The sequence below is a fragment of the Grampus griseus genome (assembly GCF_964374135.1).
Source record: "Grampus griseus genome assembly, chromosome: X".
Lineage (NCBI taxonomy): Eukaryota > Metazoa > Chordata > Mammalia > Artiodactyla > Delphinidae > Grampus > Grampus griseus.
Genome location: NC_138999.1, coordinates 129,235,992 through 129,259,242, shown reverse-complemented (window position 1 = coordinate 129,259,242; position 23,251 = coordinate 129,235,992). Strand labels below are relative to the sequence as shown.

Genomic DNA, 23,251 nt, shown 5'->3' with positions numbered 1-23,251 from the left:
AAGCGGGGCGGGGTGGGGGCGGAGGGGGTGCCAAGAGGCTCCGAGAACGTGCGTGCGCGAGGCCGGCTCCAGTCCAGGCCCTGAGCCCCCCGGCTGTGCCCGCCCCGGGACCCGCCCGCAGCCCCCGGCGGCCTTTCTCCCCAGACGCAGATGCGCGTGCGCGCAGGATGCGGGGCACAGGGTGCAGGGTGCGGGGCGCTGCCCGCTGGCCTGGGGACCCGGGGGTGACGCGCGGCCGCGGCGCCGCAAGGACACAGCAGGCCAGGCGCGGGGCGCAGGTGCAGCGGGCGGGGATCCGTGTCCCTCCACCTGCCTGCCGCGCCACCTGCCGGGCCGCCCTCCCCGCCCGCGCCCGCGCCCACCCCGGCAGCGCCCGAGCGCCCAGGGCACCACTTACCCGGTCATGGGCACGGCCGCCACCGCGGCCTCGGTTCCGGCGGGCGCTGTCGCTAGTCGCTGCGGGCGGACGCCCGGCGGACAACGATCCGCTCCAGGGACCGAAAGGCCCGGGCACCAGGCGGCCTGCCCGGCAGCGCGGGCGCGACCCTCCGCGGCGGGCGAGGGCTGCGGCCGAGTGCTCTCCACGCTCCGCACCGGCGGCGGCGGGCGACGCGGCGCGCTCGGCTTCAGCCGCAGCTCTGAGCGCGGAGGGAGGGAGGGAGGGAGGGAGGGAGCGAGAGGAGGGAGGGAGCGAGAGGGGAGGGAGCGAGAGGGGGGAGGAGAAGGAAGGGAGGAGGGAGCGGGCGCGGGGGGCGGCGCGCGGCGCGGGGGCCGCGGGGCTCCAGAGCCACGCGGCTCCCGAGCTACGCGCCCGGTGCGCGCCCTGCTCTCCCCCAGGACGCGCGGCGGTGCCCGCCCTTCTTGGCCTGGCGGTGACCCCGGAGGGCGCTGGCCAAGGGGGGTGGGGGTGGGCGCGGCTGGGTACTGGGGGGCCCTGGCACCGGGGAGCTCAGAGAAAGGGCACCGAGCAGGCAGGCTGCCGCTCCCTCCCCAAGCTGCCCCTGGGTCTGTCTCCTTGACGGTCAAACGGGGCGTGGAGCTGAGTTGCTGATTTGTAATGTGGGGTCCCTGCCCCCCTCTGACCCTCACCCCTGCCCCGTGGCCTCCGAGGGGCTGGTGATCCTCAGGAAACTGCCTGCTAGCAGTTGGGAGTAAGACATCTAAACACTTTTCCCGGAGGGTAGCTGGAGCTTGGGACAGGTTCTCAAAGTCAATGACCCCAAAAGGTTATCACACAAAGACCCTTATACAGGATGCAGAGATCCCGCACACAGGTGGACACACCCAGAAGCAGACACACAGGGACACACATTCGCAGACACAAGGGGAGACAGACACACAGACAAAACTCCAATGTGGAGAAGACCCCCGTATGCCCAAACACATGTAGGCACGTCCGTGGACAGAGGCCCGAGTGTGTGCCCGTGGACACCCAGTGGCCAGGCGGGAGCTGGCTGGCCGTGCCCCTGGTCCTTAAAGCCCCAAGCTGCCCAGCCCCAGGGACAGTGAGTGCCTCTGGACCTGGATCAGGCCCTGGCCCCCATCCGTGAGCAGCGAGCAGGAGAGCGAGGGGGTGGGAGCGGCACAGGACGGGGGCTGAGTGTGAGTGACAGGCCCGTGGTGCGCGTCACCAGTCCGGAGCAGGTAGGTAGAAGAGGCCTGGACACAGCCACTGATTGCTCCTTGCCTGGGACAAACAGGGTCCCGGGGTGTCCTGTGTGCCAGGCCTGGTCTGGGCACCGAGGACACAGCAGGGACCCCAAAACAAGGAGCTGGCGGGCAGAGCGTGAACTCAAGGCATCGCAGTTGGGGTAAAGGCCCAAGGAGAGCACGGCGGGGGGAGACGAAAGATGGTGCTGGGAGCTCAGGGAAGGCTTATTTGAGGAGGTGCCACTGTGACAGACACCTAAAGGGCACGAAGGCTCTGCAGACCCAGGGGGTCTTCCCTGGGCCAGAAGACTGGCACAGCTCCCCACGGTCTGTCCCTCAAGCAGGAAGCAGCTGCTCCACAGACAGCCCTTGAGACCTGGCACCTCTCAGTGCAGGCAGAGGTCACACTTACGTGTGCATGTGCGTACACACACACACACACACAGAGACTCACACATGCTGACACATCCTCAGGGATGCGGACACACTCGCACGTGCTGACACTCTCACGGTGCGGACACACTCACACACGCTGACACACTCACACGTGCTGACACTCTCACACGTGCTGACACTCTCACAGTGCTAACACACACGCTGACACACTCACACGTGCTGACACTCTCACAGTGCAGACACTCTCACACATGCTGACACTCTCACAGTGCTGACACACTCACACGTGCTGACACTCTCACAGTGCGGACACTCTCACAGTGTGGACACACTCACACACGCTGACACTCTCACAGTGCGGACACACTCACACGTGCTGACACTCTCACAGCGCGGACACACTCACACACGCTGACACACTCACAGTGCTGACACTCTCACAGCGCGGACACACTCACACACGCTGACACACTCACAGTGCTGACACTCTCACAGTGCTGACACACACGCTGACACACTCTCACAGTGCGAACACACACATGCTGACACACTCACACGTGCTGACACACACACGCTGACACACTCACATGTGCTGACACTCTCACAGTGCGGACACTCTCACACTGCTGACACTCTCACAGTGCTGACACACATGCTGACACACTCACACGTGCTGACACACTCACACGTGCTGACACTCTCACAGTGCTGACACACGCTGACACACTCACACGTGCTGACACTCTCACACATGCTGACAACTCTCACACGTGCTGACACTCTCACACGTGCTGACACTCACACATGCTGACAACTCTCACACGTGCTGACACTCTCACAGTGCTAACACACACGCTGACACACTCACATGTGCTGACACACTCACACGTGCTGACACTCTCACAGTGCTGACACACACGTTGACACACTCACACGTGCTGACACTCTCACAGTGCTGACACACACGCTGACACACTCACACGTGCTGACACTCTCACAGTGCTGACACACACGTTGACACACTCACACGTGCTGACACTCTCACAGTGCTGACACACACGTTGACACACTCACACGTGCTGACACTCTCACAGTGCTGACACACACGCTGACACACTCACACGTGCTGACACTCTCACAGTGCTGACACTCACACATGCTGACACTCTCACACGTGCTGACACTCTCACAGTGCTGACACTCTCACACATGCTGACACACTCACAGCCGGTGACACACGCTCACTCAGAACACTCCCTCCCCCCACATGCTCAGTTACTCTCACACCTTTACACGCTCACTAGTCACACATAGTCACAAACTTGCACACACTTGTACACATTCAGTTATTCACACACTCACACTTCCTCACAGTCATTCACATTTATTCACACACCCACTCTCACCCACCCAGTCACACTCACACCCTCCCGCATGCCTCTCACACAGTTGTTCACACTCTCTCTCCCACACACACTTCGTTCATGCACGCTCACTCACGCACATGCTCCCCTTGCACTCCAACCCCGGCCGCTTTTCCTGGGACTTGCTCTCTGAGAGCCAGCTGGCTGTCCCGGTTGGTGGTTGGTTCTGACCCCCTCGGCCCCTCAGCAGCCCTGCAGCCGGGTGCTGACCCGGCAGCCTGGCACTGTTCTCCTGGCCACCCCTGTGCTTGGAGGGGAGCCAGCCCCCACCTGGAGCCGGTGGTCAAGCTGGGCCTGCGCTGGGCTGGGTGATGGGGCGCCAGGGAAGAGGAGCCCCAATCGGTGGGTCGCCTCCCGAGAGCCCTTCCCCCAGACTTGGACCCCCCTTCCTGGCCTCCCACGGGGGAACAGGCTTCCCTCGGGCAGGGGGTGAACCTTGGCCAGTAGCAAACACCAGCCTCTTAGCAGACATGTGTTGGCGGCTCTGGGAGGACAGAAGTGGTGGAGGAAGAAATGGGTGCTGAGAGGGGAGGCTTGGGAGTGGCTGAAGAGAAGAGAGAAGACTCACTTTTAGGACTGTGTCACTGTCTTCCCTCAGCGACCGGGGGACATATTATCACTCCTGGGGGCGGTGTTCATTTTACTAATGGCTGCTGTGCACACGGGGGCATTGGCACTGGCACGTGAAGTGCGTCCTGCTCCCAGAGCTCAGAGCCGGCTGCCTCTTCAGCCCTCACTGTTCTCCCCCTTCCCAAACTCTTTCTTTCCCAGGTCCTCGGCCACCACCTGTCCCCAGGCCCCTCCTCTCCGTGGGCCCTGCAGCTGTCGCCCCTCCCTTGCCCGGTTTCGCTCCTGCCACTTTTGGTGTGGCGGTCACCGTCTCCTCCGGGGACAGCAATCCTCAGTCCAGCCCTGAAATGGGAGCCCCTCTGGCTGGGCCCCGGGTCCCCCTCCTCTTCCCACTCTCTCCCTGGCTGAGATCACAGCCACCATCCCCTGGCTTCGGGGGCCACCAGCGTGCCTGGACCTCCAGGGCCAGTGGTCCCCTGCAGCCCAGGGAGGAGGGGCTGAAATGCCCCTGGAGAGACGTGCACATCCTACCCGCCCCCCCAGCCTGCACTGGGCTGGGACCCTGTGTGGAAATAGGGCCTTTGCAGATATAAGTTCAGGATCTTGAGATGGGGAGACGATCCTGGGTTATCTGGGCAGACCCCAGATGTAGTGATAAGTGTCCTTATAATAGGGAGGCAAGAACAGCTGACACACAGACACAGCAGGAGGTCTTGTGAAGACAGAGACGGACTGGAGTGACGCAACCACAAGCCAAGGGACACCTGGAGCCACCAGAAGCTGGAAGCGGCCGGGAAGGACCCTCTTCTAGAGTTTTTCCAGGGAGTGCGGCCCTACTGATACCCTGATTTTGGACTTGTGGCCTCCAGGAACATGAGAGACTCGATCTCTGTTTGAAGCCGCCCGTGTGGTCCTTTGTTACAGCAGTGGCCCCAGGAAACTCATACCAGCCCTGAGCTGGCAGCGGGAGCTGGAGTCCTTCAGCGCTGGAGCTGCCCTGGGCTCTCCGGGGCCACAGTGGCCCTGTGCCACCCCTGGCGACCATGCCCTGCCCCATGCGTCCAGAGTGGAGCCGGCTTTGCCTCTTCCTGAAACCTCTGTCCTCCCAAGACTGGAGCCCAGAGTCAGGAGCCCATGGGGGTGGGGCCCACAATGGAGGAACACCCCCCAAGTTCTCAGAGTGGGCCCCTCCACCACCCAGGCCCTTCAAGGAGGGGCTGTCCCTCTAAGCGCCCTGCCCCCAGCCCCCACCATGGCCTGAGGACACCTGGCTGGCTGCCCCTCCGACAAGCCCCGACTCGTCTAAACCCAAGCAGTGGATTGAGCTTAGGCTCCAGCTGGGCCCGGCTACACCCAGAAGGCACCTGACCTGCAGTAAGTACTTGGAAATGTCCCCCACGCCAGCCCCATGCCGCTCAGAGTCAGCTCCCTAGTGGCCTCTCCTTTCACGGGACAGCCCTCCCCGAGCGAGACACTGCCATGACTTTCACTGCCCTGGGTGTGTGTGTGCACGCACGTGTGACGGCCCCAGCTCACCCTCCGGATCAGAGCCCTACTCTGAGTGCAACCACACGTCCACAGCTCCCGGCATGCTCCTGGCCCTCAGGGGGCATTCTCCAGGCCCCGGGGGTGCCACACCCCACCCTGCCCACTCCCTAACTCTCACCCCACGTCCAACGTGCACCCAAGTGCAGGCTCCTACTCAATTCAAGGTCAACTGGACCTGGCCCCTCCCCCATCTTTCCTGCCCCTTTCCCGCGGGGTTACCGAGGCTTTGGGACTGCACACCCCTTCGCCCATCCACCTGCCCACAGCTCACAGCAGAGCACCCCAGTCCCCTGCAGCTCTGCCACCTGGGGCTTCCTGGGACCGCAGCTGGGCCCTGGGCTCCGCAGGGAGGAGCCTTGCGTGGTGTATAAGGCATATGGGGAAGTGTACATGAGGGACTGTTGGCTGACAGAGATGTTGCCATAGGCTTTTTTCAAAGGCCAGTCAGTCTCAACTTTTGTTATTACTATCATCTCATAGTCTGCAACACACTCGATACCAGAGTGAGGCTAAGTGGGCCGTTTGCCTTTTTTCTTTTGACTGCGCGCGGGTTTTCTCTAGTTGCAGCGAGCGGGGGCTACTCTTCGCTGCGGTGCGCGGGCTTCTCATTGCGGCAGCTTCTCTTGCTGCGGAGCACGGGCCCTAGGCGCGTGGGCTCAGTAGTTGTGGTTCGTGGGCTCTACAGCGCAGGCTCAGTAGTTGTGGCGCACGGGCTCAGTTGCTCCACAGCATGTGGGATCTTCCAGGACCAGGGCTCGATCCTGTGTCCCCTGCATTGGCAGGTGGATTCTTAACCACTGTGCCACCAGGGAAGTCCCCCCCGCCCAGGGTCATTTGTCTTTGACCAAGTGCTCTGGGTACGGAGACCTCCTTTCCAACCATGATCCCCAGGCCCTCGTGGGGTGCGGCCCTGTTCAACTCCGCGGTGCCTGCAGTGGGACCTGAGTGGTCCCCTGGGTCTGGCAGGGTGTGGGTCATGCCCGCATGGCGCTGTCCCCTCTCATGTGTGTGACCCACCGGGCCTACGGGACACCTTCCCTGGGGCCCAACCACGGGGTTCTCCTCTGTGCCTACCAGCATTATTACACCGGTCCCACCAGCGTGTCGTGGCACTGGTGTCCCAGAGTAAGAGGGAGGCAGGGAGGAGAGGAAGGGCAGCAAGCCTGGAGGGAAGGCAGCGATCCACAGGGTCCGGTGCCCAGAGCTGCCCGCAGAGAAACAGCCCGAGGGCTCCGTGTTTCTGTCTCCGCCAGGCCCTGTGCCGGCTGCCCCTCCTCCCACCAGCGAGGGGACTTGACCGAGGCCCTGACTCCTGGACCCCCGCCAGTGCCCTTGCCCTGAGCCTGCCCAGCTCAGCAGAGATTGCCGGGCCGTGGAACACACGGCCCAGAATAGTGCTGTGATGCCAACGGGTGACATTCTATTGCTGGGCCACCACACTGAGTGGTGCCTCCCATCCCCAAAAGGAGAAATCTGGGGACGCCGGGTGCCCCAGGGCCGGGCCAGGCGGAAGGGTTCTGTGCACGGAGCCAGCACGCGGTGCCTCTGGGCTCCTTCTCTCCTGGGCTGGCACTCCTGGCGGCCCCGCCTGCTCTATTTTCGTTGGTGGCCCACGGCTGCTCAGGGAAGCCCTGGATCCCATCACCTGGGGCAGAGGCCCCTTGTGTACGACGAGGGAAGAGCAGCCAGGCCATAGCCTGTCTCCTGCTTAGCCCGCTGGGCTTGCCATCCAAGGGGCATTTCTTGGGGGACTGTTCCCCCCCCACTCCCTTTCCGGGGCAGACCTATGTCCCCAGGCTTCACGGGCTGTGCCCTGGATCCTCTCTTGGGAACCGGCACCCACACGCTGCGAACTGCGCACAGGGTGACCTACTGGGTGGTCGCTGCGCTGGGAGCCCAGGCCAAGCCAGTACAGGAGTGCGCCCCCTGGTGCTGACACAGGTGTGGCACACAGCTCTGACCACAGCCGAAATCCGGTATTGTGCTGAGCCCCCAAACCCCATTGAGGCGGGCAGGGGCCCCTAGGGTTTCCCGGCTCCCGCTCGGTTGGGGGGAGTTTCTGACCTGGTGCCCTTCAGCCAGCGGCTGCTTGGCAGACACTCCACTCTGGGAGGGCAGATGCCACCTCAGCCGGCCCTGCTGCAGGAGCCCAGTCTGAGGATAGCCAGGGCAACAGAAGTGACTAGAAGGGACGGGAAGGGGGCAGCCTGGGGCCTTCTGGTCCAGCCCTGAGCCTGGAGGTGCTCCCCACTGAAGTCAGGGAAAGCAGAGAACAGGCAGCTCAGGGTTCCGATGGGGCACGGAGAGGCGGAACCTGGGCGCCAGCCACAGCGGACCCTCGTGGCTCCCGTTTCCTTTGGGTCCCCAGTCCACCCCGAGAGGCTGCACACGCAGCCGTGTTGCACAGTGTTTCTTTAATTGAAAGACAACAACCGACCTCAGAAGCAGCCCCTCCTTACTACCCCAGGGGCTGGAAGGCCACGGGAGGGGAGACCTAGCCGTCGTGGGGGAAAGGGGGGCAGTGAGGAGCGTGCTGGGGACTCTGCGGGGTGCTGGGCCCCTCCCGGGGGACAGACTCTCAGGGCCTGGCTGAGTCCAATGCTCCCCCTGGGAGCACGTGGCCTGTGGAGCGCGTGGTTGCCGGATCATCCAGGCTTGGGGGCGAGGCCTGGGTGGGGTGGGGGGCAGCTGTCCCCCACCGCAGCCCACCTGGGTAGGGGCTGGGCAGAAGCCCAGCGAGACAGAGACCAGACCCAGCCCAAGGATGTGAGAGAGGAGAGGGAAGACGAGGGAGGGACAGACGGAGAGACAGAGAGAGATGGAGAGGACTGATCCAGGGGCCGGTAGAGCAGACAGGCTGGGATGGATGGCCGTGAACTCACAGAAGGATGCCAGCGGGCATGGGAGGAGAAGGGTAGCAGGCCAGGCCGAGGAGGGATGTGTGCCCGGCAGGTAGGGTGGGCTCAGCGGGGTCCGCTGTCTCCATCCCTGGCCCCCCAGACCCAGGGACCATTTTCCTTGGACTGGAGCCTCAGACAATTTGGTTTTGGGGTGAATGGGAAGAAAGCTTCGTGGGGGCACCTCTGCGTGGTCATGATGGGGGAGCAGGGGCAGCTCTGAAGCTAAGGGGTGTGTGATGGGGGCCAGGCCTCACGCCTCACCTGCACACTTGGGAGCCAGGGCAAGGATGTCGGGTGGCGACGAGGGGGTTGGGGATCAAGGGCGGGGCTCCCTTGCTTTGCTTCCCCCCTCAGGACATCCGCTGTGCTCCCCAGAGGCCCCGCCCAGGCCACCTTGGCGGCTGCCGCCACCTCTACTTTTTGTAGTTGCCAAACTGGATGGCCAGGCGGTCAGTGACGCAGCGGAAGGTGGCTGGCTGCACCTCCCAGTAGGGCACGGGGTTGCTGAAGAGGCTAATGCCGTTGTAGTAGGCTCGCTTGACCCCGAAGCCCATGGGGCAGAAGTCGTTGACGCCCACCTTGGTGATGTTGTTGGCGTGCAGATAGACCACCTGGGGGCAGAGGGGTGTGGCTCAGGGCGGTGGCCCAGTCGCCCCAACCCCCCTGCCTGCGTCTGCCCTGCCTGGGTAGGCCGAGCGGAGGGCAGAACCCCGAGGGCTGGTGCCCTCCCTCCCGGCTGAGTCCCGCCCCGCCGCCTCATGGGCCACGTTTCATTGTTTTGCATCCACACGGCCCTTTGAGGGCGTGGAGGTGATCCTCCCATGGTCTGGAGGAGCAAACTGAGGCTTCGGTATGGTTGTTGGGCGGGTGCTGGCCCGCCTTAAGGCACTGGTGTGTGACTGGGTGCTGGGATGGGGAGCTTGGGGGGTGTGGGTGTGAGGTGAGGGGTACGTGGGGCACGAGTGGTGGGGTGGGACTGTCGATGCGGGAAGGATGGCACGTTGGGCTCACATAAAGTCACTGGCCCTCCCTCTGGGTTCCCTGGGCTGTGAGTCTGCCCCCAGGGAAGCAGCCTCCCAGTCCAGAGCCCCAGGGGCGTGAGAGGAGAAAGAGCCTCCTCCTCCCCCGCTCCCCCAGCTGCCTGAAGCCACATGCTGTGGGACAGGAGGGTCAGGGAGGGAGGACCCAATGACGGCAGGGAGGCGCTCAGACTGCAGCGGCGCCCTCTAGAGGCGGCAAGGACACGGCCGCTAGAGGGCGCTCTCGGCTTGGCCAGGGGGGCGCTGCCGCTGCAGGTGGGCGGTCCCCACGCAGGGCTCAGGCGGGCTCCGGTGTACTCGGCTCTGAGTGGCCAGCCCGCGAGAATGGCGGGTCTCCTGGCACGTGTGAATGGGTTGGAAGCAGCGACTGAGGTCCAGAGCAGGGCCGAGTACGGCCAAGTTCATCCATGTGGCTGACAGCCAAACTGGGGGTAGGGCCCCTGAGAGAGCCCCAGGCCAGGCCTTGTATCCCTCATCAGCCCACTTTGCGCCCTGGGCTGTCCCTGTCTTGCCACAGATCTGTGTACCCCGTGCCCAGACTGTTCCCTCACCTCGTGGACCCGGCCGCACCTTGCAGGTGTTGCACCCACCTGAGAAACCTGCTCTTCCCTCACGACCTCACTGCCCCGGGCCCGCCCTCCCTGCTGTCCACAGCGGCATCCCCACCTGCCCCTCTCCTCCCTCAGTGCAGGTGATTGGCCCTGAAGGAGGGATCCCTGAGCCTGCTCCTTTGCAGCGAGGTCCCATTCCGCTCTGTACCCAGACCCCACACGTGCTGGGCCTGAGCAAGGAGGGCCATGGGCTGAGGGGCTGCCCACTCCCTGGCTCTCACCTGGAGGAGCTTGAGGTCCGGAAGGCCAGCAGGCACCCTGGACAGCTTGTTATTGTCCAAGTGCAGCTCCCGCAGGGTGGGCAGAAAACTCAGGCTCCCATTCTCAATCATGCGGATCTGGTTGTGGCCCAGGCCCAGCCTGCGAAGGGGCGGATGAGAAAAAGATGGTGTGGTGGGGCCCGCAGGCCGCACGGCACTGTGAGGACTCAGGCCCCCAGCCCCCCCAGTCGCCCCAGCGCCCCCAGACCCCCAGACCCCCAGCCCACCTGTACAGCTTTGAGTAGCGGAGCAGGTCCTCTAGCTCGATTGCCTGGATTTTGTTGTGGTCCAGATGGAGTTCATTCAGGGTCTCGGGGAGGTCTGCCAGGAAAAGAGGATGCTCTGGGCTGAATGCAGGAGGGGAGGCCACGTGTGTGGGCTGATGCTGTGTGTGTGTGTGTGTGTGTGTGTGTGTGTGTGTGTGTGTGTGCACGGTCCCACGCTTGGTGGAGCAGAGACCCTAGCTCTGCCCCAGGTGGGGAGAGGGGCAGCCAAAGCCCTCCCTGAGTTGACTGGGTGCCTCCAGATGGCTCCAGGCCCCCCACCTGTATCCATGTGTGCTCCGAAGGCCAGGTAGTGTGGGAAGCAAGGGCTGACTTCCTACCTTTGGGGATGCCGGTGAGCTTAGCCTCAGAGATGCGCAGGTAGTTGAGCTTCAGGCCATCGAAAGCTCCAGGTTCAAAGCCACTGTTCTCCAGGGGGTTCCCACCCATCTCTAGGAGAGAGGCCCCCTCAGCCCTGGAGCCAGGGCTGGGCATCTGCCCGCACGCCCCCAGAGCCTGTCGGCTGCCTGGCTTGGGCTGGCCTAGTGGGCCCTGCTGATTACCCGCTCCCCCATCTCTCCCTGAAAGCAGTGCCGCTAAGTTACTAACGCTAATGGACTGAATGCAAACTCCTCGCTGTTCGAGGCCACTAACTCCCAAGGGCACTGGGCCTGGCATCAGCCTTAGGGGGCAGAGGGAGCACGGAGAAAGGGAGGGGAGACAGGAATCAAGGCCGGGCTCCCCCGCCCGCCCAGCCCCTGGCTGGCTGGCTGGCTGGCTGCACTGGCCCTTTCCCTTCCCTTTCCCTATGGGCCCTGAGTTTCTCTTCACCTTCCCTTGGCAGCTCTGGGGTGTGCTCCTAGACAAGCTTCCAGAAAGTACCGTGAGGCCCAGCCGGCTGGTCCATGGCTGTCCTGGACAGCCCAGCACCCAGCTGCCCTGGCTGGCAGAGCCCCCCCTTTGACCCTCCTCCCCCATCCACTGCCACCGCCGGGGACGGGTGACGACGCCACTGGTGGGATCTCGCTCACCGATGCAGTTCATGTTGCGCAGCCCACTGAACACGCCCTTGGGCACCTTGCGGATGCGGTTGTCGTGGATGCGGAGCTCCACCAGGGAGCTGGGCAGGTTGGGAGGGATCTCCACCAGGTGGTTCTTGGAGATGTAGAGCTTCTGCAGCTTCCGCAGGGGGCTGAAGGCCTTCTCGTGGATCTTGGAGATCTTGTTGTTCACCAGGACCAGGGCCTGAGGCAGCACGCGTGCTGAGGTGAAGGCCCCGGCCCCCTACCTGCCCGCCTTCTCCTCTCCCCCATCCCTGCCACCTGAGCTAGCGATTCACGATTAGCAGTTGTCAGGACTTTACAGATGTTTGAGCCCCAGCTCAGCCTCCAGGAGATCCGTCTGTGCTCCTGGGCAGAGTGCAGATCGGGGAGCTGGCGCTCAGGCCCAGCAATACCACTGCTGCTTAGCGCAGCCTGCCGCTCCTCTGTGTCCCAGTTTCCCCACTTGCACCCTGGCTACAATGAAATCTTTTCTCACTGTGTTGCTGGGAGGAGTCAATAAGATGAAAAGTTTTCAGTCAAGAAGGGAATTGGGCTGAGTGATCCTGTCCTGCACTTACGGCTGCTGACACCTGCACATGTGCCCTGTGACCCTGGGCACTCCCACCACAGCCGCCTCCAGACCGCTCTCAGGACTCCCCAGGTCTCCGGTCCCCTCTCGCACTCCACAAGTATGTGCCCACACCCATCTGGACCCAACCCCCCATGCTGCGGGCCTGCCACCTCCTTGCAGCCCCTTGGAAGGGCCAGGGTGGGCTTACATAGAGATGCTGGAGGCCTTTGAAGTCATCCTTCCGGATCTCGGAGATGTCGTTGTTCTGCAGGTCCAGCAAAGTGGTGTCGGGCGAGATCTCTTTGGGCACAGCCTTCAGACCTGGGGGCCGGCACCACCGTCACCAGTGTGAGCCATGGCCATGACCCCAGCGTGGCGCGGAGCTCAGGGACTCGCGTGCACGCAGGGACTCCGCCGCCAGTGGGCCAGCGCCAGAGTCGGCAGACGGAGGGGCTTCTCGCTCCCCGCCTGCTTGCAAGCAGACCAGTGGACACCCTCCCACACTGAAACCAGGATTCCCGAGCTGGCTTGGGGTCACCCCCTCCCCACCCTCACGCTTCCACGTCCACCCCACTGGACTGACCCAGGTCGGAGCACTGAACGACCCGCAGGTGGCAGTGGCAGCCGAAAGGGCACATGGCGCTGTAGGTGGGAGGGAGGGAGTCCAGGTCTGGGATGCCCGAGGTCGTGTCGGCGCCTGAAGCCTCCTCGTCGTTCAACATGGGCAGCCCGTCGTCCAGGGTGAAGTCCCAGAAGCCTTTTTGCTCAAAGGGCAGAGCCTGGCTCAGGGCCAGCAGGGCCGCAAGAGGCCACAGGGGCCACATGGTGGGTGTGCCTGCGAGACTGGGGTGAGGAGAGGCCATCAGGAGTGCCCAGCTGGCGCCCACACCCATCTTCTGGGCCCTTGCCTGGCTACCGTCCCGAGCCCGGGGGGCTGGGGTTCTGCACGTGTTGGCCTCGTGTCCCTCGCCCCTCACCCCTCACGGGTGCAGCCAGGCCCTGGGCTGTAGGGGCCGGGAGGGAGGTGTGGGTGGGCAGGAGACTCCGGGCAGGACTTGGCCTCAGTGGGCAGCACTGTGTCTTCCCAGTTGGTGAGTCTGTACCCCTCCAACACGCTCACGCGAGTGCACACACACACTCACGCAAGCACACACACACACTCACGCAAGCGCACACACACGCAAACACACGCAAGCACACACGCAAGCGCACACACACTCACGCAAGCACACACACACACTCACACAAGCACACACTCACGCAAGCACACACACACTCACGCACCAGCCACTGAGTCAGCTGCAGCCTGCCTGGGGGGTCACTGAGGCTAGTGGAGGAGGCGGAGAGGGAAACCCAGCCATTTGCCGCCCACAGGCTTTGAGGAATTCAGATTTAAAGAAACCACTGTGGCCCGGCCACTCCCACATGCTCAGGGCAGTGTGAGCGCGCTCAGGGCTGACTCAGGTGACCACAAGTCGCTTCCTTTCCTGCCTGAGCCCCCCTTGCAGCACACCCACATTTCTCTAAGAGTCAAGAGGCCAAGGCACCAGGCTGGGCACGTTGGGTAGAAGGCTGGGCCAGCCCTGGAGGGAAGGTGAGGAGAGGGGCATTCTCCCAGGCCATGCGTGGAATCCTGGACATGGAAGCGGCGTCCCTTGCCCCCCCCCCACCCCGCCTCTGCTCCCCTGGGCTGTGGCTTCCTCCCCTGGCCCACGAGCCTTCCCCTGGCTCGTGAGCCGTCCCCTGGCTCAGCCCGCAGAGCCCCAGGGCTCCCGCCTCTGCTCCCACCCTTCCTTCTGCCCACGGCCCCGGGCCCCTGGAGAGGCCACCAGAGGGGAGCAGGCTGCTGCCAGGGTGGCGGGCAGGTTCAGGCTTGTCCAGAGGCTCCTCTGCTGAAAGACAGTGCCCAGGAGGAGGCTGGAGTCCCTGCCTCTCCTACCACCCCCAGCTACCTGCTTTCCTGGGAAAGCCCCAGCCTCATTTTCCCATGTTATAGAGGAATAAGTGCACCTGCCCTGCTTGTCTCCCAGGCGCGGGGTGTCTGCGGTTGCCCCGGGTGCAGACGTGAAGCAGCCCCACCCCAGGGAGGCCCTCACTCGGGGCCCATCTTGGCCAGGGGAAAGGCTGTTCGGGGCTTCAGTGGGGCTGGGTGAGCCCCCCGAGCCTGATAGCCGGCTGCAAAGGGGGAAGGAGGCCCCTGACAGGCCCGGTTGACCTGGGGCTGGACTGGCCGCCCGGGGAGGGTGGGCACTGCTGCCCCAGAGTCCTCCCACCAGCAGGCGGGGGTTGGGAGCTGCGGCCACCTCCAGACGTGGGCGCAGCAGCTCTGCACCTCGGGTTCCCATTGATCCCCATCTTGCCGCCCCTCTCGCACTCCTCAGGCCCCCCACTGAGCTGGGCACGTGGCCTGTCCTGGCTCCCACCATCCTGAGGACAGAGCTGCAGCTGCCAGCGAGAGGGGCCGGAGCAGCCTTTCTGGCAGCTGGGGCCGCAGTCTGCTTGGCAGGCAGCGGCCGGGGGCCCAGGGTGCTGTTCATCAGACGCAGCTGCGGAGCCAGCCCCAGAAAAGCTGCCTGCCTGCCGCAGTCACACAACAAAGTGAGGGTCCCTCATGCTGGGGGAGCGCCCAGCCTCCCTGGCTCCTGCAAGCCTTGAGAGCTCATGATGACACTCCAGGTCCTGCCAGCCCCAGGCTGGCCCAGTGGGACCTGGGGAGCCCCTAGAGGGACTTGGTGAAGAGTTGGGAGAAGGCCCTGGGCTGGCCTCCCGGACCATGAGTCCCTCCTTCTTCCCACGAGTTCGCAAACCCCAGGGCAAAGCAGGGTGGGCCTAGGCCTCCCAGGCTTGCCGCTGCGGCGCAGGGCCCCTGCCCAGGGGCTGCTGGACACCCAGGGCTGCGCGGAGGAAGAGCAGCGGAGAGGACAGGAAGGCGAGGATGACGGGACGAGAGGGAGGGGACTGCCCCCCGGCCTGGCACTCCTGCCAAAGCCACTGCCTCATGGCGGGGTGGGGGGCGGGGGTGAGTCAGGGCTGGAACGCCCGGCAGGATCCTTGGGAGGCTCTGGGATCCACCGTCCACCTGGACAAGGGGGGCAGGGGGCTGGTCTGGCCAGGCCGGGGGGAGGCTTCGGGGGGCGGTGGGCGCAGACAGGGCTCTTCCAGCCTGGTGGGACCGGGAAGGTCTGGGGGCCTCCACGGGGCGCCTCCACCCGCATCTGGCCCCTCCACCACGGGGGAGGATGGACAGGCGCTGGGAAGGCCAACCAGGGCAGGACTAGCCACTGGGGCCCCAAGTGGGCTCACGGGACCCTCCGTGGGGGACGGAGGCTCTGGAGGAGGTGAGCCGCTCCGGGCCGCCGTGCCTGATATTCTGATGTCGCTGCGTCTGGGGCCCCACAGAGTGGCTGAGAGAGGGGAAGGGCTGGCTCTAGTGCAGGCTCACTCTGCGGGGAGGGAGGCTGAGGACTTGGAGGCCCCACCCCAGGGCCCCGTGACAGCACAGGACAAGGTCTGGCTGGTTTCACCCGGCTCCTGGCTGGGCCCAGGCAGTGGGCAGGCTGGCGCACTTTCCGGCACAGCCCTGCTTTCCCCGCGGAGAGCTGGCAGGAGACTCAGCGGCCAGAACTGTGCAGAGTGGAGGGGGCCGACTGGACACCGAGCCCCCGGGGGCCGCAACAGACCCAGAAGGAGCCGGGGGTGATGGAGTTCTCTGGCCCGCCGGCTGAGTGTGGGCAGGGCACAGAGGCTGGGGGAGGAAGCGGAGCTGCAGGGCTGCCTCCCCCCACCTCACACCGGGTCCCTCCCACCGCACACACGTGCAGGAGGGGGGTGGGCCCTCAGCCCCGGAAGCGGGAGCCCCCACGGACAGGTACTGTGAGACCCACGGCAAGTCCCGCCAGCCCCACCTCCCACACTACCCAGGCCTCTGGGCCTCCTGGGCGTGTCCCCAAGGACTTCAGGCAGCCTCGAGCCCCATCAAAGTGTTCTCTGAGCTGGATGGGTCCCTCCTCCTCAGAGCGAAGGAAAGAAGCGGTGATGGCGGTGAGGCCTCGCGCCGCGCCCACAGGTTGGCGTGAGGGCCGCCCACCCAATAGGGCTCTCCTTGTCTGGCCCTCTGAAAGCCAGCACAGTCCTCCAACTGGGACTGCTCCAGGTCACAGCCAAACAAGACACACTGGCAGCCCCTGAGAACACGGAGGGGCCGCGCCAGGCATTCAGGCCAGGCCAAGGGCGGCGGGAGCGGGCCTGAGGTCTGGCAGGCCCTGGGAGCTCGCCTGCAGATGTGCGGCCCGCGGCTGCCAAGTCGCAGATGCCGGACGCCTGACGCTGTTCCGCAGCCTCGGCCCGGGTGTCTGGCCCCTCTGAGCAGCCCGACCTGAACCCGGACGCGCGGGCCCGTGGTCCCTGGGACTGCGGGTCGCGCTTCCCCCCTCCCCTCTGTCCGCCAAAGCCTTTGAGGCCCAGCTTCTACTAGCAGGCCAGAGGCAGGGGCGCTGCCCAGAGCTCTGCTCTGCGAGCTGACGCCCGGCTGCTCGCCGCCTCCCTCCCGGGCCCTGAGAGAGGAGACGTGCACCATCCGTGGGTCTCCTGAGGCTTACGCGCGTTGGGGTCGTGGCTGCAGGGGTTGGGGTGGGCCCTGAGCCCCGCGCCATCGGTGTCTGCTCGCCAGCCACCCCGAGCCCACCGCCACGGCCTCGGCACGCCTTCCAGCTACGAGGGGAGCAGACATCCAGGCGTGGCTGGCCAGGGCGCTCCTCCCTGCTGGGGTCTTGGCGCTGCTGAGGTGACCGGACAGAGCTGGGTCCTGTGCCCCTGCAGCCTTCAGGGACAGACTTGACTTGGATGTGGGTGTCGGAGGCCAACAGGGAGCCAGCCCGTCTGCTGCAGAGCGCTGGCACCGGGGAAGTGGCTAGGCGGCCGGTACTGACCAGGCCGGACGTCTCTCCCCACAGCCTTGAGGACAGCCATCACCTCCACCCCCAGCCTTCTGGGAAACCTCTGGAAGGCCGGCGGTTCCAGTGCTGGCCTTCTGCCATGCCTGAGTCAGGCGGCAGATGAGCCAGGTCAGCTGGGGGTCCTGGGCTGCTGGGTGCCCTGCCCCCCCCCCGCACCCCCGAAGGCTCGCTGCAGAAACCCTGAGGGCGGGGGAAGGTGTTCTATCCCTTCCCAGGGTGGGACAGGGCACTCAAGGGATTTCTTAGCACAGCCCTCCTGAGGACCAGCAGGAAACTCCTGCCCAAGGCCACACTGTGAGGAAATGGGAGAGGGGGCACACGTGCCCTGCCCCACCCTCTGTCCCCGCAGACTTTGCTGCAGAGCCCAAAGTCACAGAATCCCGAACTCCCTGGGTTGCACAGGGGGCCGAACCAGCCCCCGGTCCCTGCAGAAGACTCCTTGCATCTCCCCCACTCTGGCTGGGAGGTGACACTGACGGAAAGCAGGGCCCTGCCCTGTGGGTCCTGCGCCCCCTGGCTTGCATCACGAATCCTCTAGAAACATGGCGTCTCTCTCTGACTGCCACCATCCATAGCTCCCCTCAGCCCGCGGGGCCAGATGCCCCTCCTCGGCCCCAGCGCACCCATCAGGCCAGCCCCAGCCCCTCTGCCTCCGCCTCCAGCTGCACAGAAGTGGCCTGGAAAAGCCATCATCCCAGCCTGGCCCGGGAGGTTCCCCCAAGCATTTTAGGTCCCAGCAGGTGCCAGACCCCACAGGGAGATGCTCTCAGCCTGGTTCCCAGAGCCTGAGGTCCTGTCTGCCCTCTGCCCCTCTCCTTCAGGTCCTAGTTTTGTTCCCCAAATCCCCGATCCCATGGCCACTCGGGCCTCTGACTGCTGTGTCCCTCTTGGCCATCTGAGCCACCCAGAGGCAGCTGGTGGGGGAGAAGCAGGGGCCGCTTGAGTCGCATGGAACCTGGGACCACCCCCAGCCTGCTGCCCCTTGTCCTGCAGCTCTGCTCCAGGCTGGGGTTTCTGCCGAGTTTGGCCTTCAGACGCCGTGGATCACGAGAGCTGGCTGTGAGGAGGCTGGGTAGAGCCCCAGTCCCCTAAACCTGAACGATGTGTCACCATGGGGAGGGGCAGGCATGAGTCGTCTGAGTCCCTGGCACCTCCACTGGGCTTGGGAACGTCAGCGATACCAGCCTGCCAATGAGCGCGACCTGGGCTGCTCTGCGGACTGCTATGGGGGCCGAGCAGCCTCTGGAGGAGCTGAGGCTGGTGGCGTGTGGGCAAGTGGGCTGCTCCCATAGGCACCCAGGAGCTGCCCCACCCCAGAGTAGAGAGGGTGGCGGACAAGCCAAACAGAGCCCCAGAGGGCGTGAAGGAAGTCCTGGGGGACCCTGGGGCTGGGGACTCCAGGTGAGGGGAGAGCTTTCACCCCAGAACCTTCCATCTGGAAGGTGGGGAGATGAACCACAGCCCCAGGGAGCACTGGGAAACTGGTTTTGGAAGCCTGGAGAAGGGCCTGGCTCTAGGGCTACCAGTTAGCCTCTGGCCTGGGGCAGGACTAAGCAGACTCCGTCTCCGTCCTCCCAGCGCAGGCACCTCTGCCTCTCCCCGCACTGGCTTCCTTGAAGATAGGATTCACAGAAAAGGTTTCATGGGTGATCAGGTGTGGGCCCCAGTATGTGAGCAGAGGGGACAGAGGGGTGGGAGGAGAACTGAGTGCCCCGGGCACCAGCTGACAGGACAAGAGGGGGCAGAGCTGGCAGGGCCCGGGGGTGCCTGCCTCCAGAGGGGGCCCATGTTCACCCCCACCCTATGCTCACAGCAGGGCGCCCCAGGACAGTCACCATCACCCTCTAGCCCCAGGATTTGAGCTAAGCCCTTGGGCTGGTGTGTCCCCTCCCACCAGCAGGGCCGACAGGCACAGGGAGGGGTGGGCAGCTCAGGGCAGGGACCAAGCTCTCCAACCCTGGGGAAGAACTTTCTAACAATCCAGGGTGTTGGCAGGGAAGGAGAGGGGCTCCAGACATGCCATTGAAAGGGCAAACAGCCCAGTGGCCTAGCAGGTGGGGCTCTGGAGGCCCCGAGCTGGGACTGGGGCCCTGCCCGGAGGCGAGCCAGACAGCGCCGGGCCCTACTGGGAGTCTGGGAGCTGGGCTGCCGTCCCGCAGCTCACGTGCTCCAAGGCTGGCCCTGGGGCCGGCCACGGCCTCAGGCTGCATCCCCAGGAGGCCAAGGACAAGTGATGGCTGGGACAGGCCTGTCTCCCTGGGGCTTCTCCAGGGAGTGGAGGAGAGCTGGTGGTGGGTGGGCCTGGGAAGGGGCTCATGACAGATCCCTCCTCTGGGACTCGACGCCGGTGCTGGAAGGGATGCTCTGTGGTCCTGAATGACTAAGGAATGTTGCTAAAGAAAGGAACTGCTTTCTTGTCTTAGGAACACACCCTCTCTTCCGGTCCTTCCCCATTCACGCTCCTCTGATGGGCCAGGGCCACTGATGGGATTGGGGAGAAATTGGGGCCAATGCTTGCATGTCACCCTGCATGACAGTCAGAGGGCCAGCACCCCAGATTTCTGGGCCCCTAAAATGAGCTGGTACAGAACTGCCACCAGACCCATTGGTGAAGGGGCTGGGCCGCGGACTCCCCATCGACATAGTGGGGTCCCTGGTCCCTGCTCCAGGGCAGGGCATAAAAGTGGTCGGACGGTTAATGCCCTCTGTGAGCCGGGTCCTGGGACGTGAAAGTGGGCCGGTCGCTGCCTCGCCGTGGGGGCCCTCCCTGCTCCCAGCCTTCTTCCCACCGCCCGGTCTTGGCGGCTCGGAGACAGTGCCATGGCTTCCTTTCGATGCACGCACAGAGAACTGCCCTGAGAGGTTCACCCACGCTGGCCCACGGCAGCCGGACACCGGAAGTTGCACAGAAAGGCGCCTCTGCCGAACCGCCAGCCTTCCCAGGGTGTGGGTGGCACCGAGGGGGGCCTGAGCATCTCCAGCTGGTCTCAATCTCAGTCAGTCCCTACCTCGTGGAGAGCTGGCCGGCCAGGGAGGGGTGAGCTCACAGAAGCAGGAGCCCCCAGAGGGCAGGACTGGCCACCGAATCAGCAACCTGAGTGGCCCTTACGAAGACTTCAGCTGCGTGAGAACGATCTCCCTGGCCTGGGCGAGGTCTGCCCCGCCCGCCCCACCCAGCACCCTGCCCTGGAGGACCCCGGGCCTTCTGCTGCACTCAGCGGAGCAACGCGGGAAGCTCTCACCACCGGGTGCCCAGGCCCCAGCCCCGCCCCGCCCGTGGAGCAGCGAGGTGCTGTTCCCATCCCCCAGCCTTCCAGGATGCTCAGTGGCACACCCAGACAGAGGGCTCCGTTCTCCCTTGTTCCTCTCCTGGGTCCCTCGGCACTTCCCTCAGCATGCCAGCCATCTTGAGAGCTTGCGGGACGGGGCCAGTGGGCCTGCCCCCTCTCACTCCAGTCCCCACGCACTGCACTTGACCATAAGCTATCATCGTCAACATGCAAGTGACTTTGCGGGCTCCCTGGATGCTACGGGGTCAATAGCCTGGATTTGTCAGTCAGGAGCTCTGAGTCCTGGCCCCAGTTCTGCCCCTGACTGGCTGTGCCACTGTGGGCAGGTTCCTGCCCCTCTCTGGGCCTCAGTTGCCCCCTCTGTACAATGGATGGGGTGGGAGTGGGACCAGCAGGGGCCACGGCTCCCCTCCCAAACGGCTCTGGAGGGCAACCTTGTCGCTACACTTTGTTTCAGAACTGGAGTTCTCTCTCCATTCCTGAGATGCCCCCAGGCACCAGTGGGGGGCGGCCTTTGGGGGACAGAGCATCTAGCCTGGGAGCTCTTGAACCTCACCCCTTCCTAAAGGTGCCCATCCTGGGCTGATGGTGTCCTCGCATCTACCCGTGGTCCCCAGAAGCCCTCCGGGGCCACAGGCCAAGCCTGCCTGTGGCTAACACAGCACAGTTGCCTGAGTCTCCTTCTGCACCCCGCTTTGGAACCTCAGTCCAAGGGGGCTCTGGGGCAGAGTGGACTGAGCTGTCCAGGCAGCCCCGCCCGGGGACCCCCCAGCCAGGACTCTGTGGACCCACACCTCGCCCGGGAGGAGGTGGAGGCACGGCATTGGCCTGTGGGTAAGCATGGAATATCTGGGCAGGGAGCCTGGGGTGTGCCTGGGAAACCGAGTCTCTGAGCCCACGCCGTGGACTAGCCCCAGGCCGTGGGGACCGCTCCCCAGTGACGAGCTTGGGTGGCCGCCCAGAGGTCCTCCTAACCAGGGCCGAGTGCAAAGTGCACCCGGGACTTGCAGTGAACTAAGGGGGCCATTGGCAGAGTGAGGGTGCCAGCCGCCCAGCCATGCCTGGATGACGCTCTGGGGTAGCGGCCAAGGGGAAGAACCCCGAGGCGGGAGGCAGAGAGGGCAGATGTGGAGCAGAGCCGAGCAAGGTCAGAGGGGTGAACGAAGGGGATGTAGAAGGTGCCTGGAGGACAGCGGGGAGAAGACGCAGAAATGGGACAAGGACCCAGGGGGCCGCAGGGTGGCGACGAAGGGGCGCGGACCAGGAGCCTGCAGCCGTGCAGTGGGAATCCACAAGCAGCCTAGGGGCGGGAGAGGGCGGTGAGGGGGCAGCGGACCCAGGGGTTAGGCAGTGAGAGCAGCTCAGGGCCAGCGTAGGAACAGCGGGGACACTACGGGGCTTGTGGAGGGGGGGACCCTACCTGAGGAGGGGAAGCGGCGGGCACAGGCTGGCTGGTTGGCGGTCTTGAGGGTCGGGCAGTCCGTGCGTCTGTCGGTCCGTCGGGTCGTCGGAGAGCAGCTGCTCACTCCTGGGCAGTTCGTGGAGAGAGGGAGACAGAGGCGGTGGCAGCGGCGGGAGGGAGGCTAAAGGCTGGGCGGGCGGGCCGACGACGGGAGGGGACGGCGGGGAGGGGGCGGGGAGGGAGGAAAGGAGGGAGGGGGCTGGTGGCGTGGAGAGGGAGGGAGAGAGGGAGGGAGGGAGGGAGGGAGGGGGCAGGCTTCCCGGCCCCCCTGGCAGCTTCAGAGGGAGTAATTTTCTTGTAGACGGCTGGGCTAGCTGCACCCCTCCCCCTTGCGCCCCCCAGGACTCCCCCCACTCTGCCTGCCCCCCCTCTACACCCTGGGGCACACAGTGAAGGGACACACAGTCTAACTCACACAAGGACCCTTGGCGGCTCTGGGCAGGCGCAGCCTCAGAGATTCAAACTTTCCACTATCCGGATGGGGCCACTGAGGCCCAGAGAGGGGCGGGAGCTGGCTTGCGGGTGTTAGGGCGGGCGGAAGAGAGGGAGAGGGCAGAAGTGGAGGGGAGACCAGGGGCAGGTGGCCTCTGATTGCTAGTCCAGGGACGGGGCCCCGGAATTTGGTCCTGAGCCTTCCTCAGCCTGGAAAGGGATCAGGGTGGCAGCTGTTGTGGATTTCTGGAAGGGCTTGATCTAGGCTCCCGGGCACTCCGGGTGCCCCACCTCCCAGCCCACTGCAGCCTCTTTTCCCTAAAAAAGAGGAAGCGTTCCTGTCTGTGTGATCTCAGGCTGGGACTCAGCTGGGGGCTGGCAGGACGCAGCACAGATACTGGGGGTCCTCCCCAGCTTGCCTGCCCCGAGCTGAGGCTCAGAGAAGCTGATTCAGAGAGGAGGAGCCAGCGAGTCATCCTTGCTCCATCTGAGCAGGTCCCCTAGGGTGCAATAACTGCTCTGAGGGTGGCCACTTCCTCGGGGCTGAGCCCTGTGCTGGCCACTTACAGGGGTAACTGGGTCAGCCCGCCAAGCGTCCCAGGAAGAGGCCGTCATCAGCCCTGGCATCCACGCCATCACTGGAAGCTCAGCCACTTCCTGAGGGCCCAGATGAGCCCAGGGCCATAGCACGACACCTCCTTCCCGTTGGGTGGGGTCCCATTCCTCCCCCGGCCCGTGTACCCAGCCTCGGTCATGGGGAGACTCCTGCAAGAGCAGTTTTGGGGAGACAAACGTGAGGGTTTAGACGGGGCGAGAAACCGAGGCAGGGAGCGACA

General features: G+C 64.7%; 1 protein-coding gene across 1 annotated transcript; it reads right to left on the bottom strand.

Annotated features, from left to right (window-relative positions):
- Positions 1–7,987: 7,987 nt before the first annotated feature.
- On the bottom strand, positions 7,988–22,068 carry BGN (biglycan). Its single transcript, XM_082681958.1, has 8 exons — positions 21,942–22,068; positions 12,860–13,119; positions 12,485–12,597; positions 11,694–11,907; positions 11,004–11,114; positions 10,627–10,720; positions 10,361–10,499; positions 7,988–9,099 (listed from the first exon to the last, which is right to left on the bottom strand). Exons 2-8 carry the CDS (start codon positions 13,098–13,100, stop codon positions 8,902–8,904), a joined length of 1,110 nt encoding a protein of 369 aa, XP_082538084.1. The 5' UTR covers positions 13,101–13,119; positions 21,942–22,068; the 3' UTR covers positions 7,988–8,901.
- Positions 22,069–23,251: the final 1,183 nt, after the last annotated feature.

Bases quoted from the DNA above. Each gene is read 5' to 3' on its own strand.
- BGN (XM_082681958.1), bottom strand. From the start codon at position 13,100: ATGTGGCCCCTGTGGCCTCTTGCGGCCCTGCTGGCCCTGAGCCAGGCT. The intron at 11,908-12,484 runs GTAAGCCCACCC...GTGCTGCCTCAG, and splicing joins AAGGCCTCCAGCATCTCTAT to GCCCTGGTCCTGGTGAACAA. The intron at 11,115-11,693 runs GTGAGCGAGATC...CCTCTCTCCTAG, and splicing joins GCGCAACATGAACTGCATCG to AGATGGGTGGGAACCCCCTG.